We start from the raw sequence: 16,330 nt of genomic DNA on the forward strand, positions 1-16,330 counted from the left end.
GATAATAGCCTATACTTGTCTACCATTTTATACTCTTTTTTTCCCTAAGTGATTTTGTATATGCCAGCTCATTTTTATCCTACTCTAGAAGGTAGATAGAATACTGTATTAATTTCCTAAGGCTGCTGTGAAGTACCACACACTGGGTGGCTTAAACAACAGACGTGTATTGTCTCACAGTTCTAAAGGCTGGAAGTCCAAGAGTAAGGTGTCAGCAGGCCTGATTCCTTCTTAGGGCTGTGAGGGAGAATCTGTTCCTGACCTCTCCCCTGGCTTCTGTTGGTTCCTGTCATGCTTTGGTGTTCCTCAGCTTGTAGAAGCATCACTCCCATCTCTACCTTCTGCTTCACGTGGCATTCTCCCTGTCTCTGTATCCAAATGTCCCCTTTATATAAGGACAGAGTCGTATTAGATTAGCACCCACTCTAATTACCTCATTTTAACTTGACCATCTGCAAAGACCCTATTTCCAAATAAATTCACATCCATGGGTCCTGGGGGTTAGAACTCCAACATCTTTTCTGGGAGGGGCAAAAGTCAACCCACAACAAGTACTTTTCCTCATTTTCCCATTCTACATATAAGGAAATTGAAACAGAGAGTCTCACTCTGTTGCCCAGGCTGGAGTGCAATGACACAATCTTGGCTCACCTCTGCCTCCTGGGTTCAAGCAATTCTGTACCTCAGCCTCCAGAGTATCTGGGACTACAGGCGCGTGCCAACATGCCAAGCTAACTTTTTGTATTTTTAGTAGAGATGAGGTTTCACCATGTTGTCCAGGCTGGTCTCGAACTCCTGACCTCAAGTGATCCACCCACCGCAGCCTCCCGAAGTGCTGGGATTATAGGTGCACTCCAGCCTCCAGTGATGGCATTTTGAATATTTAAACCCAAGCTCCTTAGAACTGAATAATTAATACAATGCGGGTTTTTACTTGCCACAGATTTTGAGACATTGTCAAACATAGTCGCTTTTCTTTCCCTTTGTTCTCTCACCCATCCTCCCTGCCCCAGGCCATTCTTGTGCTTCCTGGGTCTTCTTCCCTTTCCCCATCCTCATGCTCTGGTTCTGAATCTGCAGGCCAGGATGCTGCCTTCGCCCCTGAGTCTCCACTGCAGATTCAGATTTTGTTGGCATCTGTATTTTCCTCTCCCAGGCAGTACATGTGGAAGGCGTGAACCCAGGCACTGCCTTGGTGTATTTGAGAGAACATTAGAAATGGTGCTGTTAGGCCAGGTGCAGTGGCTCACACCTGTAATCCCAGCACTTTGGGAGGCCGAGGCGGGTGGATCACCTGAGGTCAGGAGTTCGAGACCAGCCTGACCAACATGAAGAAACCCCATCTCTACTAAAAATACAAAAAATATAAAATTAGCTGGGCGTGGTGGCACATGCCTGTAATCACAGCTACTTGGGAGGCTGAAGCAGGAGAATCACTTGAACCTGGGAGGCGGAGATTGTGATAAGCCGAGATCGCGCCATTGCACTCCAGCCTGGCAACAAGAGTGAAACTCTGTCTCAAAAAAAAGAAAAGAAAAAGAAATGGTGCTGTTTAGGCCGTAGACGGCCCATAAATCTGTACACTGTGACCACATTGGCACTTAACAAACCTACCAGAACAAATAAGTCTGAATTAGCCTTCTTTTTTTTTTTTTTTTTTTTTTTTGAGATGGAGTCTCGCTCTGTCGTCCAGGTTGGAGTGCAGTGGCACAATCTCAGCTCACTGCTACCTCTGCCTCCCGGGTTCAAGCGATTCTCCTGCCTCAGCCTCCTGAGTAGCTGGGATTATAGGCACCCACCACCACACCTGGCTAATTTTGTTGTATTTTTAGTAGAGACGGGGTTTCACCATGTTGGCCAGGCTGCTCTTGAATTTCTGACTCAAGTGATCCACCCACCTCAGCCTCCCAAAGTGCTGGGATTACAGACTTGAGACATCATGCCTAGCCTGAATTAGCCTTCTCCTTCCCCTTTGTCAACAATGCTGCCATAACTTTGAACAGTATGGAAATTCCTCTTCTGTAGATGCTCCTAGAACTTTCTCTAGAATCTCTACAAAGCCTACTGCCCTTAAGCAGGGGTTTAATTCTTTGGAAGGGCGAAATGTACTCCAAGCCACATCTGAGGAATGAAGTAGGTTGACCAAACTGGTGGAGCCCAGGTTTGATGAAACACTATTTCACAGGACGCATTTTCTCCCATGCCCTACAAACCAGCTCTGAGGGCACTTCCAGAAGGGGAAGTTTCCAGTTCGTCCCTGGTCACTTATTGGAATCAGGGATCCTCTTCCAGGGCACTTTCTCTGACGAACAACACTCATGCAGACATGGACATTTCAGGGCTTTAAGAACCGTCTTGCCACTCCATAGCCATATCTCATCTGTCAGATGCAGATGCCATCTGAGAGCGGAGCTGAGCTGGCAGCAGGTGACAAGCCACCAGCACTCAACAAAAACATCCCATCAAAATTACACAGGAAACTTACAAGTCAATTTACAAGCTCCAAAATACCCGAACTATCCCAGTCCGGGAGCAGCACTGAGAACAAACTGAAAGAGACAAAACTTCCTGACTTTGGCTCGGGTGGAAGGGGTAGGGTGCACTGGTTGGGCAGTCATGATGGCAGTGCCCTCATCATCATGGGTCCCCTCTCTCCCTGCCACAGAACGTGCTGGTGTCCGAGCAGTTCATGAAAACGTTGGACGGAGTGTATGCCGTTCACCCGCAGCTGGATGTGATGTTCAAGGCAGTACAAGGCCTCTCTGCCAAGAATACCATCTTTTTGTTGACAAACCCCATGAAACTGATCCAGGTGAGCTCCTGCCTTCCTCTCAGGGCCTCCAGGGAGCCCTGGGGAAAGCTGGCTAATGGCTCCAAATCAGTTTCCAGACTTTCCCTCCCCCCCAGTATCTGTACAGCCCCCTCTGATAAGGAATATCTCAGTCCCTTGGACTGCAGATATGGAATGAATATTCTCTGTGGCTACTGGATCCCTCAGCAGTGCTTCCTGATCCCCAGAGGAAAGGAAGAGCTGAGATCTAGCTGAAGGGGACAGGTGGACAGGATGGATTCTCCCACCAGGGCTCCTCCACCTGCTAGCGTATGACCAAAGGCAAGTTACTAAAGCTCTCTGGGTCACAGTCTCTTCACCTGTAGAATGGGCACAACAGTAGCCACCCAGTAGGATTGCTTGGAAAATCAAATTATGTAAAATGCATGAAGTGCTTAGAAGGTTGCCTGATATAGAACAAGCACCCGCTTATTATAGACACAGTTTCTTTCCAACTGCTGGTAAGGAGGTCAAGACATCCCTGTGGTCAGGATGGCTATCTGGCAGCTTCAGCCAAAGAGAGACGCTTCAGTCCTTTGTTTCTAATGGTAACTTGCGCCCGACTCATCTTTTCTTAGATTAGCTCTGGCAATCACAGGAGGCAGATGTAACAGTGGAAATACAAAATCAGAGAATATTAGCACCTAAAGGGATGTTATTGCTCCTCCAGTCCCATCGTCTCACAGACCAGTGCCCAGACCCTGCTCTGGTGTTTCCACGGCAGGCTTCTTACCCTGCAGTGGGGGCGAGGAGTCTGCTGCTGGCCTCAGAGCGGTTACTATCTGGGCAGCAGGCATAGGGATGGCCCTCTGCCAATGCACGTTCTACAGGATGTGTCCCTGGGCTGCTTCCTGCCCCTGATGGGTCTGCTCTGTGCCTCAGTTTCCAGAACTAAATAAAAGAGCTCCCACATGAAAATTGCTATGTGAAAAATTCTAGAAGGCAAAGTGGTGTCAAGTATTTGTACGAGTAAGATGACTTCAGATGGAACCAAGGGCAAACCTGTTTTGCAAGGGGAGCAGGGTGCTCCAGTGAACAGGAATGGAGCTGTCTGATGCAAAGTGGAGGCCCCGCCTCCTGTTTTAAAGACGCACACAAAAAGAATCTTGGAGACCAAACAAGACATGCAGAGTCAAACACAGCCCTTCCCCTCAGGGGACCGACAATCTGGTTGGAAAGATGGGATGGATACAGTGATGACCCATAGATCATAGAAACTTTCATATGGCCAGGCACAGTGGCTCCTGCCTGTCATCCCTGCACTTTGGGAGGCAGAAGCAGATGGATCACTTGAGGTCAGGAGTTTGAGACCAGCCTGGCCAACATGGCGAAACCCCGTCTCTACTAAAAATACAAAAATTAGCCAGGCGTGGTGGCAGGTGCCTATAATCCCAGCTACTTGGGAAGCTGAGGCACAAGAATCGCTTGAACCTGGGAGGTGGAGGCTGCAGTGAGCTGAGATTATGCCACTGCACTTCAGCCTGGGCGGCAGAGTGAGATTCTGTCTGAGAAAAAAAAAAAAAAAAAAAAAAAAAGGTGTCATATGATACACAATTAAAAAGTGACAGAAGCAGAAAATGTAGTCGATATCCAAATAAGAGATCAATGTAGGATTGGGCAACCAGAAAAGGATGATTTCCTGGAAGAGATGGGATGGGGTAAGGGCCCTGAAGAATGTCAAAGACTGAGGTGAGCCACAGAGTGTGGGAGGGTGTTCCGGCGAGAGGCTCCCGCCAGCAAAGGTGCCGAGGTGGAACTGCATGCAGCACATTCAAGGGATACTAACACATGGCTACAGGTCCACAGAGGAGCCCAAGAGGCAAAGTTGGCAAGGGAGGCTGGGCTGCAAGTGGCAGCCCTCAGATTTTAGGCTCCGAGTTTGGCTTTGATTCCATCGGGAACAGGGAGCCAGTGAGAGCTGTTGGGCAGTGGATGTGATGCAAATCCAGCAGGATTGAGGGGTTCTGGCAATGGGGAGTAAATTGAAGAGGGTTAAATAAAAAAAGTAGGAAACCATAGGAGCACACTATTGTAGCACTCTGGATGTAGAATGACGGCGTGGCTGAGAATAACAATGGAATTGAAGGGCAGATGTAAGAGCTATCATTATGGAAACATCTCCAGGACTTGGCCAATGGTCGGGTATGTGGGATTGTGTATTGCATGCATGTGAGTGTGTGTGTGTGTGTGTGTGTGTGTGTGTGTGTTGGGATAAGAAGGCCTGTGATAAGAGAAACCCGAAGATAACCCAAGATTTCAAGCCCAAGGGACTGAAGGAAAGATTGCCAGAGGCAGGGAAGTGCAGATGGGGAAAGTGCCTGCCACCTGGCCCTTCCTGTCTCTCCACAGTCCAGCCCCACTGGAGTGCTTCCGGATCCTCTTTGCATCAGCCCTCCCTTCACTGCAGGCCTGTGTACAGGCAGGGCAGGTCCTTCCACCTGGAACACTTTTCTTCTTGCCCTCTGTGTCTCGCTCATTCCTACCCATTCTCAGGTCTCTACACAATGTCGCTTCCTAGGGAAACGCTTCTTGGATTCCCTGGTCAAGGGCGAACGCCCTTTGTGTTCCTGAAGCCCTTGGCTTCACCCTTTCATTGCAATCCTGTGAACTCCTCCAGGGCAGGGCTGTGTGGGGTCTTAGTAGTAGCACCTACCAAAGTAGCTGGGCAAGGTTCTTAGTTGCTGGCCACAGAATTTACTCCAACTAGGTTAAGCACACAGGGGTTTATTACGGGAGAGAGACCATAGAAATGTCAGGAGGGCTGAACAAACAGACCCTTGTTAGATTCCAGAAATGGCTGTCAAAGCACCCCAACTGAGTTGCCAAGAGGGTTGCTCCTTCTGCTATAATCAAGAAGCTGCATGACTGCAGAATGCCCTGCCCAGTCAGGAAGCAACCACAGCCGCTGCCCACCAACTGCCTCTCTCAAATCAGACACAAGCCTCACACTTACATCTCAGGCAGGTGCTTGGCAAAGGCCATCCATTCTGACCCCCAGCTGCAAGGGGGCTTGGGGAATGTCACTTTCCGCTTTCCAGCCTCTGCATGGATGAGAAGCCTGCTGTGAAGACACAGCAGTGGGTGCCGCGGGCTCACCCACGGCATCTGCCACAGCGCTCAGCAGCAGTGCGCAGGATTCGGGGGATGAGGGGCACTTCGGATGTGTTGACTGAAGTGCCGGTGGGGTGTCAGCAGCCGTGGAGGATGGAAAACTGGAAATGTAGCTTCGGGAGGCACTCCGGAAGGGTGGGAGGCCGTGCACTTCGGAAGGGGAAGTGTGGGGAACAAAGAGCAAGGGCCCCAGGGCTGAGCCCTGAGAAAATGCTTCGTGAGCAGGACGTTGCCAGAAATAGCTATCGATACAGCAGGACCCTGTCCGACTTTCTGAGGTGGAGGGGAAGGTGGGGGTTCGGGGGGCGGCGTGGCCGGGGGAAGCAGGGTCACAGTGGGGAAGAGAAAAAAAAAAATGCTTAAAAAAGGACCTAAAAAAGAATATTGTAATTTATTGTTAAGAGTGGGGGCAGTTTAAGCTCATGCCTGTTATCCCAAGGCACTTTGGGAAGCCGAGGTGGGAAGGACTTGAGGTCAGAAGTTCAAGACCAGCCTGACCAACATGGTGAAACCCCATCTCTACTAAAATATAAAATAGGCTGTGCATGGTGGCGCATGCCTGTAATCCCAGCTACTCGGGAGGCTGAGGCAGGAGAATTGCTTGAACCTGGGAGGCTGGGAGGCGGAGGTTGCAGTGAGCCAAGATTGTGCCACTGCACTCCAGCCTGTGCGACAGAGTGAGACTCTATTTCAAAAAAAAAAAAAAAAAGGAAAAGAATATTATAATGTCATTGAAAAGGTGTTCACATGTGAACAGTGGGTTCTGTAAAACAGTAGGTTTAGTAGAAAGATGAGAGATTAGATAGATAGATAGATAGATAGATAGATAGATAGATAGATAGACAGATAGATAGATAAAGATAGATGAGGCCGGGCGCGGTGGCTCAAGCCTGTAATCCCAGCACTTTGGGAGGCCGAGATGGGCGGATCACGAGGTCAGGAGATTGAGACCATCCTGGCTAACATGGTGAAACCCTGTCTTTACTGAAAATACAAAAAACTAGCCGGGCGAGGTGGCGGGCGCCTGTAATCCCAGCTACTCCGGAGGCTGAGGCAGGAGAATGGCGTAAACCCGGGAGGCGGAGCTTGCAGTGAGCTGAGATCTGGCCACTGCACTCCAGCCTGGGTGACAGAGCGAGACTCCGTCTCCACAAAAAAAAAAAAAAAGATAGATGATAATGTTATACAGATAGATAGAAGTTAGACAGATTGATGTCAGATAGATAGCTAAAAAGATAAAAGGGTCTACACCAAGATATTACCTCTCTGTGGTGGTATTAGATTTATGGGTGATATTTAAAATTTTCTTCTGCTAATCTAAAATTGCCTTGCAACATGAGTAATAATACACTTGACCCTTGAACAACATGGGTTTGAACTGTGCCATTTCATCCACTTTTACATATTTGGATTTTTTTCAATAAATACAGTCAGTCCTTCGTACCCGTGGGTTCTGCATATGCAAATATGGATCCAAAATACAGCATTTGAGGAATGAGAAACCCATGGATATGGAGGACTGCCTTTTCATATTGGTGGATTTTGGTATCTGAGGTGGTCCTGGAACCTATCCCTTACAGATATCAAAAGATGACTATATTTTTTAAATGAAAAAAATGAAATATCCTTTTAAAAATACTCTAACAAAGTATGTTTCCATGTGAGCATTAATGTGAAACTGTGAGAATCCTAGGAATTCCTAGAGCCAAACCATCACATTATACAGTTGTGGTTTAACTTTTTGATCTCTGAACATCCGCCCACCATCTACAGCACACCGTCCACACCAATGTTAACAGATCTCATGTGTAGATAATGATCATGCCCCATCCCGTTGGTACTGCGACACCTGAACAGCCTTGACTTCAGTCCTTCCACCTTTGGAATGGAGGGAGTGTCTGTGCCGTGCCAAGGGGTTCCTGGAAGCCTGGCGAGCACACAGGAATCATCCCGGCATGCACCCTTGCCAGGCCTGGTGGGTCTGCACTCGGCTCTTGGTCTTAGGGAACAGCCAACACCTGGGAGACTCAGACTCCTCACTTTGGTCTTCTGCCCTTCTCAGCCGTGCTAGGCCTAGAAGCACGGGCCACCCTTTTGTGGGAGGTGAGGGGGACCTGCGATCACTGTTAGAAGGCCAAGTGTTTGCTCCTGGTCTCTTCTGCTTCTCTCAGAACTATGCAGACCAGCACAAAATCACGGTCATGGACTTCTTCAAGAGCTTGAACCCTACCGGGACAATGAAGATGTCCGTGGATGAGTTCCAGAAGGTGATGATAGAGGTGCGCTGGGTCCTAGTGGCCACAGGCTGAGTGTGAGTGTGAGTGTGAGTGAGTTTGTTGTGTATGTTTGTGTGTCAGAGAGAGGGGAGAGGAGGAGAAGGAGCAAAAGAGCTCGTGGGCACTTCCTAGAGCTTCCTGGGATGGGCTATGGGACACTCCCCTCATTTATCTCGACCCAGAGGGAACCTAAGACCTCCCTCAACCCCTGCTGAAGTCATTCCTGTACTATGGCTTGATGCCACCGGTGACCCGAGGTGCCACCCAGAGACACATCTTCTATCTTGAGGTTTTCCCCCCATTGCATTTCACTACTGGGCAGATAACAAAGGGAGTGAGAGAGGAGACCACATCCCAAAGTCCCAACATTTCCACCTTGGGCCATATCATTTTTCTGAAATCCCACATTCCTCTCACTCCCCATGTAACAAAGGTGCTGAAAGCCCCCTGTAATGCATACTTGAAGGGGTCTATCATCAGAGCATCCCAGGAGAGACCTGGACCCTGCAGGAATAGGACTCCAGAGGAGAAGTTCCTGGGGCCCAGGCAGGGACGGATAAGGCAGTCGGTGTCCGGTGCCCAGTGCTCAGGCCGGGGGCGAAGAGGCTGGTCGGGACTCAGCGGCAGGAAGTAAGAATGAACTTCACAGGATGCAAAGGAGAGTCCTGTCCCCTTCCCCAGCCACTCGCTCCACCTGACTCTGATCTCCTCCTCCCTTATTGCCCCCAGAAAGGGGAGGCCCTTTGGAGTCTAGACAATGACCCATGGGCAGGGAGCTTTTTCCAGCCCCTCCATGCTGTGGAATAAGTTTTCCCCTGAGCTCTCAATCAGTTGCCCTCCACAGTCCCAGGAGGAGTGAGGCATTGTATGTGGGGTGTGTGTGTGTGTGGAAGGTGTGTGTGTGTAGTAGTGGGGGGGGGCATGCGTAGGGAGGGGTGAACAGAGTTCTATTAACTGCACATGTTCCATCCACCTCCTCAGCAAACCAAGGTCCCTCTGAACCAGTACCAGGTCAGGGAGGTGATAAAGAAGCTCGATGAGAAGACAGGCATGGTGAACTTCAGGTCAGCCCAGGCCCGGCGTCGCTCCCCGTTCTCTGCAAGGGGCCCTGGCTGGGCTGGGCTGATGTGAGCTCCCCCAGCTGCCCTGTCTACACTTTGTTACTAGCGGCTTCACCCACCCGCCTGTTCCCTGCATGCCAAGGCCAGGCCCCGCTGTCTACCCTCCTTCTCATCCCCAATTCACTTGTTTAGCGAAACTTGAGCCGAATCAGTCACTGCTGGCTGCTGGGCCAGATGCTAGGGACGCCAGCGGGAGGAGCCGGAGCCCACATTCACGGCCCAGGAAGAGGACAGGCAAGGGAGCAGATTTTTAGGCCCTGGTGAGGTGAGAGGAGCCATAGGGGTGTGTACTAGGCACCCCTGCAGCCCAAAGAGAAAGTGTTGCTCAGGCGGGAGGAGGCAATGTTTCAGGCGAGACAGAGCCCTAGACAGAGGGCGGAGGCACACAAGTACCAAATGCTAATGGTGTGTTAGGGACTACAGGTCCCTGCACTCTGCCGTGGCTTGGCGAGTGAAGGATGTTGTATCTTAGGCCGAAGTCCTTGAAGAGAGAGGACAGGTCCATGGTGCTGGTGATGCCTGTAAGCAACCCACAATGAGTCCCTACCACATGCCTGTCCTCTCCACTTGCCCAACAGGCACGCTCTCAGCCTCACGGTGCCCCATGGCAATGCTGCCATCACCCTACTTAGCAAGTGATGAAACAGAGCTCTAGAGACGTGCAGCAAAGAAGCCAAGTTCACCGGGTGCAGTAACCCATGCCTATAATCCCAGCACTTTGGGAGGCTGAAACAGGAGGATCACTTGAGCCCAGGAGGTCGAGACAAGCCTGGGCAAGAGAGCGAGACCCCCATCTCCACTAAAAACCAAAAAAACACATTAGCTGAACATGGCAGTGCATGCCTGAAGTCCCAGCTACTTGGGAGGCTGAAGTGGGGGGATTACTTGAGCTCGGGAGGCAGAGGGTACAGCGAGCTGAGACTGCATTACTGCACTCCAGTCTGGACAACAAAGTGAGCCCCTGTCTCAAAAAGAAAAGAAAAGAAAAGAAAAGCAGCCAAGTTCTCACAGCTGGGAAGGACAACTCTGGCCGAGACTCCAGGCCTGAGGGGACCACACCTGTTCTGTCTCTCACTGTGCTAGACCGCCCAGCCCAGGTGCAGGACACAGTTGTCCCTGCCAAGCCTGGGTCTGCAGCTGGGCTCCCATCTGTCTTGGTGGCCCTGTGGCTGGACTGTGTTCTTAAGGGCTTCTGTGGGACAAGGCCTCCCATCCAGCCCTGCCCCACGCGCCTTCTCCCAGTACCTCTTTCCTTTGCTCCACTCAGAGTCGTCGTGTGGAGAAACCACAATGCAGACAAGAAAGGCAGCCTGACCCAGCTGCAAGCCCTGCTCTGCGGAACAAGGCTGCAGCTGTGTGCGGATCTGCTCTCCCTTTAAAACGGGGAGATAACCGTGGCACCTGGGAGGGGGCTGTAAGGAGTGAGTGGGAGAAATGCACACAGCGACCAGCACAGGGGACGTCACTCAGTAGTGACACTGGCATCCAGCAAGAGGGCCCCAAAGGTGGCTCAGGCCCGCCCTGCTACCACCGGGCCTCCCACTCCTGTGCTGCTCAGCAGCCTGCCCTGTGCCTCCTCACCTGCCCCCTACCTAAAGTGGCACCTCTTGTTCCTGGGGAAGCTGATGGCAAGTGCCCATTTCAGAGGCTCCAGACCAGGTTTCACGTCCAGCAAAGTCTCCAGGTTTGCAGGCAAGGTCACATGGCCTTCGAGAGACAGAACTGGGGTCTGGGTCCCTGAGTCTCAGCACCCGAGCAGGGAGCCCTTGGGGTCGCTTCAAATTGCCCTTCAGATCACACACTGCCACTTTATCAGCTGTGATTGAGGAGCAGAGTTTTAATTTTTATTGTTGCGTGATCCTTTTCATTGTTGTTTTATGTTACAAATATCTCATTGTAAAAATTCTAAACCCGGCTGGGCGTGGTGGCTCACGCCTATAATCCCAGCACTTTGGGAGGCCGAGGCAGGCTGATCACTTGAAGTCAGGAGTTCAAGACCAGCCTGGCCAAGATGGTGAAACCCCACCTCTACTAAACACACAAAAATTAGCTGGGTGTGGTGGTGAACACCTGTAATCCCAGCTACTCAGGAGGCTGAAGCAGGAGAATTGCTTGAACCTGGAAGGCAGAGGTTGCAGTAAGCTGTTGCGCCATTGCACTACAGCCTGGGTAACAGAGTGAGACTCCATCTCAAAAAAAAAAAAAAAAAAAAAATCTAAACCCCCAGAAGTATAGCAAGGGAAAAAAATGAAGGTCCATTTTTATCTCCCTCCATAGTTCACTCTGCCTCCCCAAAGGGCTCTTGCAAATGGTCTTAAGTGCACATTTGCATGCCTTTCCCATGTACTTATCATAAGTGTGTGTGCATGTGTGTGTGCGCACACACACACATGCACACATGTGTAGTGGGGGAGATATAATGGTTAACAGCATGACCTCTAAGGACAGAGATGGGTTTACAAATGGTCTCCTTTGGATTTGAGCCTATCTTAACATTCTTGCCCATCAGCCATGAGGCTGTATGGGCGCTCAGCATCTTTCCCTTACCTTTCGTACCAGTTTGTTGAACACAATGAAGCCATAGCAATAAGTCTGGTCTGGAAAGACGTCTTGGCAAGAGGAGTCCTGGCAAGTCGGATGGTGGCAGGAAGGAGAGCAAGAGGTGGCAGAAATCTCGATGGACAGATGCTGTGGCCAGGGCTGGGCACAAGCAAATAAAGTCTGGCTTGGTTCTGGGCGTCCTGGGCTGCTAGTGGTGTGCCCATCACCACGGGGGCCACCTTCTGCTTTTAGTGACCGCCAGGGGACATGTCAATGCAGCCTCGTTAAGAGCTGCACAGACAAATTGGGGAGTGACGGGGTTGCTAGGCAGCAGGGAAAGAGCCTCAGAGAGCAGGTCAGAGCGTGAAGGTAATCGTCATAGTGATTAGAAATGGAGTCCAGGGAAGACCTCCATGGTGGGAGGCAGTGGCAGCGCGAACAGATGCTGAGGGAATGAGGGCAAGGGCCTTTAAGAAGCAAACAAATGCTGTGGGGTCACAAGGAGGGAGCCAGGACAGGAGACCAAGAGAGCGGGCATCCCATCCTGGCCACATGACCTTGGAGTCCCAGTGGCTCCCCTTGAAAATGGAGCAGCTGCAATAAAGCCTTCCCAGTCCGTTGTAGGAATCTATCATTCTGCATTTCACCTTTAAATTCATTAAGAAACTGGGGAGACAGGAAGAGTTTAGTGAAGGAAGAAAAGGAATAGCCAAGAACAGCATTCACTGATTAAGTGGGTGAAACAGGCACCTTTGGGAGTTTTGATTGATCTTACCAGACACCATTGTAGATTAGCAAGGCAGGAACTTTCTTGTGCCCCTCTGCAGCCCCATGTAGTGCTTGGCACATAGTAGATGCTCAATAAACATCTGTGAAATGAACAAGTACATTCACCTGGTGATTGTTTGGGGTAAGGGGTGAAATGTAGGGAAAGTGTAGGGGGCGAGGGAAGGCTGATATATGGTAACCCACGCTTTGGCACACCAGCGAAGGGTCTAGGAACCAAGTCACTATCCCTTGTGTTTCACTTGCCTTCACCAAAGGTGGAGGTGAACACCAAGACCCCTCTGCACATGCAGCAGAATCATTATTGGAAATAATTTATGTCCCACTCATTAGCTGTATTCCTGCCCTTTCTCTTCCTTATTAAAGTCTTTGCTTTTGTGAGGTTTAGGGCCAGGATAGAAGTTTCTAGGAAGACTCATCCCTTCCTAGTGCACATTTTCGCCAGCCTAAGCTCACTGGGGAGAACAGAACTGAGGAGAAGAGTGAGAAGGGTGGGCCACAGCAGCCCTCACAGCACTGCCGGGAGGAGAGGGAGGCCTTCAAGTCTGGCAGGACCTCAGAACAAGTAGCTGAGCTGTGCCCTGGAGGCTGACTCTTGGTCTGGGCTCCCAACCTGGTAGAGCTCCCCTGCCCCAAACATAGCATGAGGGCAGCAGAGCTGTAGCTCTGCAGGGACCCCCTGAGCTGGGACCAAAGACCCCCAGCAATAATCAGTGTGGACTGGTGACAAATAGGTAGAGGGCCTCTCCTGACAAGTGAGCACCATGGAGGCTCAGTGGCACCACCTTGAGCATGTTCCTGAAATGGAATTTCCATCAACTGGGTGGATTAGGAGCTCAGAGTCCAAATGAGGACAATGAAGGGAATATAAAGAAATGTAAAGGCCAGGTGCAGTGACTCACACCTGTAATTCCAGCACTTTGGGAGGCCGAGGCAGGCTGATCACCTGAGGTCAGGAGTTCGAGACCAGCCTGGCCAACATGGTGAAACCCCATCTCTACTAAAAATACAAAAATTTGCTGGGCATGGTGGCGGGCACCTGTAATCTCATCTACTCAAGAGGCTGAGGCAGGAGAAGCGCTTGAACCCGGGAGGCAGAGGTTGCAGTGAGCTGAGATCATGCCATTGCACTCCAGCCTGGGTGACAAGAGCAAAACTCCCATCTCAAAAAAAAAAAGAAAGAAAAGAAAAGAAAAAGAAACGCAATAAGGAGTCTATGGACTGAAACATCTACCATAACATTGGGTGCTCTGTAGACATCTGCTCTATCTCCCCAAATAAAGTGAAGTCCTTGACGTCTGGGATCAAGTCTTTTTTTTTTTTTTTTTTTGAGAAAGAGTCTCGCTTTGTCACCCAGGCTGGAGTGCAGTGGCGTGAACACAGCTAACTGCAACCTCTGCCTTCCAGATTCAAGCGATTCTCATGCCTCATCCTCCCGAGTAACTGGGATTACAGGTTTGCACGACCGTGAGCAGCTATTTTTTTTTGTATTTTTAGTGGAGACAGGGTTTCCCCATATTGGCCAGGTTGGTCTTGAACTCCTGGCCTCAAGTGATCTGCCTGCTTTGGCCTCCCAAAGTGTTGGGATTACAGGCATGAGCTACCATGCCCAGATGGGATCATGTCTTTTAAATCTGTTACAATCCGTAAAATTCTCCAGGTTCCCTGCCTGTAACTGAGTGTCCAATCAATGTTGGTGCCCAGGTGGAACCCTGAGGGTTATGTGTGGGCAAGAAGGAGAGGCTATGAAGTATCAAAATGTGTAATGGACAAGTTATACATTTGTAATGGTTATGGATCAATGAAAACAAATTTTTTCAAGATAATTTTGTTGCATAAAATGGAAAAGATGTTCTTATCAAATCTTATTTTTGTTTGGGTGCCTTTGGCGAAATGACGGAGATTACAGGGAAGTTAAAATCTCCCCATCCCCACCTCAACCCTCCAGGCCACCCCTTGACGCTCAAGTAAGCAAGGGATGGGTGGCCAAGCCCAGCTGCCTCAGCGGCCCTGGGAGCCTCCAAAGGTGGAGTAATTCCCACTTGTGGCCGCTAGGTGTCAGGTCAGCTCCAAAAGTCATCGGAGAATTGGGCTTTGCCTTCTCCTAAATTGGGGTCTTTGTAAGTTTCTCTGATCTCCCTAAGTTCTGCCCCTGAGGAACGCCGACTTAGAATCTGAGCCTCGAAAGGCCCAGCAGCCCAACCCCTGGGCAGACCTCTCCAAGGCTCCGTGTCCTCATTGTGACCACCTTGCACCCTTGTTGTGAGGAAGAAAATCAGGCACCTGGGAAGAGCTCCATAAATATTCATTTCCCTCCTCCAGTCAGCCCGCCCTTGAGCCGGGCAGGCCACAGAGAGGAGTCCTGCTCCTTGAGGGCAGGACTGCACAAGCGCGTCGTCAGTTTGGCAGGTCAGGAGGCTGGCAGGCAGGGGGACCCCAGTAGCGGCTGCAGCGCTCAAATGGAGGACGAGGCGGAGGTAGAGGGGCCTTGCAGGAGCAGGAGGTGCGTCAAGGTCAAAGATGGCTCAGAGGCGCTGGCCCAACCTCCGAAGGCGGTCAGGCTGCAGTCCAGGGAGATGGCACCCTGGGCTTGCTGTTCTTCCATACCCAACTCAATGCGGCTTCACGCACTCCTCGCATCCTCACAGTGATTCTGCATGGTGAGCTCTGTAGAATCCCCGTTTTGCAGCCGGAGAAGTTAAGCATCTTGCCCAAGGTCCCCCAGCCAGTAAGTAGCAACGCCAAGATCCAGGCCCTGGCAATACAGCTGTGGCTCCCTGAGGGCTTAGCCACGATGCCTCCCTGCCCCTCTGCCAGGCTGGACTGGCTAATGGAAGGGGGCAAAGGCTGAGATGGTGCTCTGTTGTGGCCAAATTCTCAAGGGCAGGTTGATGCACTCTCCTCACCAGCCGCGTGGCTCAGAAATTGTGCTGGGGGCGGCCAGGTGGGAGAAGAGGATTGTGGATATCTGTGTGCTAGAACTGGGAAGGGGTTAAAAATTAAGCCTATGAATTCTGGCATTTGACACTCCTGGGTCTGAATTCTGTTTGGCTTCACCAATTACCATCTCTGTGACTCTAAGCAATTCATTTATCCTTTCTGAATCTCAGTTTGCTCATCTGTAAACAGAAATGATAGTGGTACCACCTCCTCTATAGGGTGTGTCCTCTGTGGCTGGAGCAGATGGAGAGAAGGAGAGCGTGTGGGAGTGAGTTCAAAGGGAATGTGGCCAGGTCAGATGGGACCTTGAAGGCCATCGGAGAACGTGGCTGTGAAGATTTAATGAAATCACACACATGAAACACAAAGCCCAAGGCCTGGCATACAATAAGTCCCTAATATAAGGATGTGCCTATATATGTTACAGTGGTGTTCCACTGCTAAGAGGGAGAGGTATGGGGAGTTGTAGGACCAGCAGAGCACAAGAGGGGCCAACCTGAGCAGCTATCTTTGAAACACCCAACTAATGGGTGTTGGAAATACCATGGGGGGTGTTCCAATCTCAGGCCATAAAAACAGAAGAATTTGTCCAGGGTCTTGGAGGGTGGGGTGGGAAGACCAGGGCCAGCAGCCCTGGGGGGTGTGGTATTGGCAGTGCAGGATCATAGGCCTGAAAGAACAGGAGACACAGAGACATCTGGCATTTTTTGGGGGGGGGCTGCCCT

The 16,330-nt window shown here is 50.6% G+C and overlaps 1 protein-coding gene across 10 annotated transcripts in view; it reads left to right on the forward strand.

Annotated features, from left to right (window-relative positions):
• Positions 1 to 12,734, forward strand: part of LRRC74A (leucine rich repeat containing 74A) — a 43,690-nt gene extending 30,956 nt beyond the window's left edge. For 6 of the 10 annotated variants that reach the window (XM_017880590.1, XM_017880595.1, XM_017880592.1 and 3 more), the window contains 4 exons: positions 2,666 to 2,812; positions 8,113 to 8,220; positions 9,199 to 9,281; positions 9,917 to 10,102. In XM_017880590.1, coding sequence (XP_017736079.1) covers positions 2,666 to 2,812; positions 8,113 to 8,220; positions 9,199 to 9,281; positions 9,917 to 9,977 — 399 coding nt within the window. In that variant the 3' untranslated portion in view covers positions 9,978 to 10,102. Of the gene's footprint in view, positions 1 to 2,665; positions 2,813 to 8,112; positions 8,221 to 9,198; positions 9,282 to 9,916; positions 10,103 to 11,897 lie in introns of those variants that run through there. The other 4 variants (XM_017880594.1, XM_017880600.1, XM_017880591.1 and 1 more) reach the window with 3 other exon arrangements.
• Positions 12,735 to 16,330: the final 3,596 nt, after the last annotated feature.

The sequence above is a fragment of the Rhinopithecus bieti genome, unplaced genomic scaffold (genome assembly GCF_001698545.2).
Source record: "Rhinopithecus bieti isolate Rb0 unplaced genomic scaffold, ASM169854v2 scaffold_11380, whole genome shotgun sequence".
In the NCBI taxonomy this organism is placed as follows: Eukaryota; Metazoa; Chordata; class Mammalia; order Primates; family Cercopithecidae; genus Rhinopithecus; species Rhinopithecus bieti.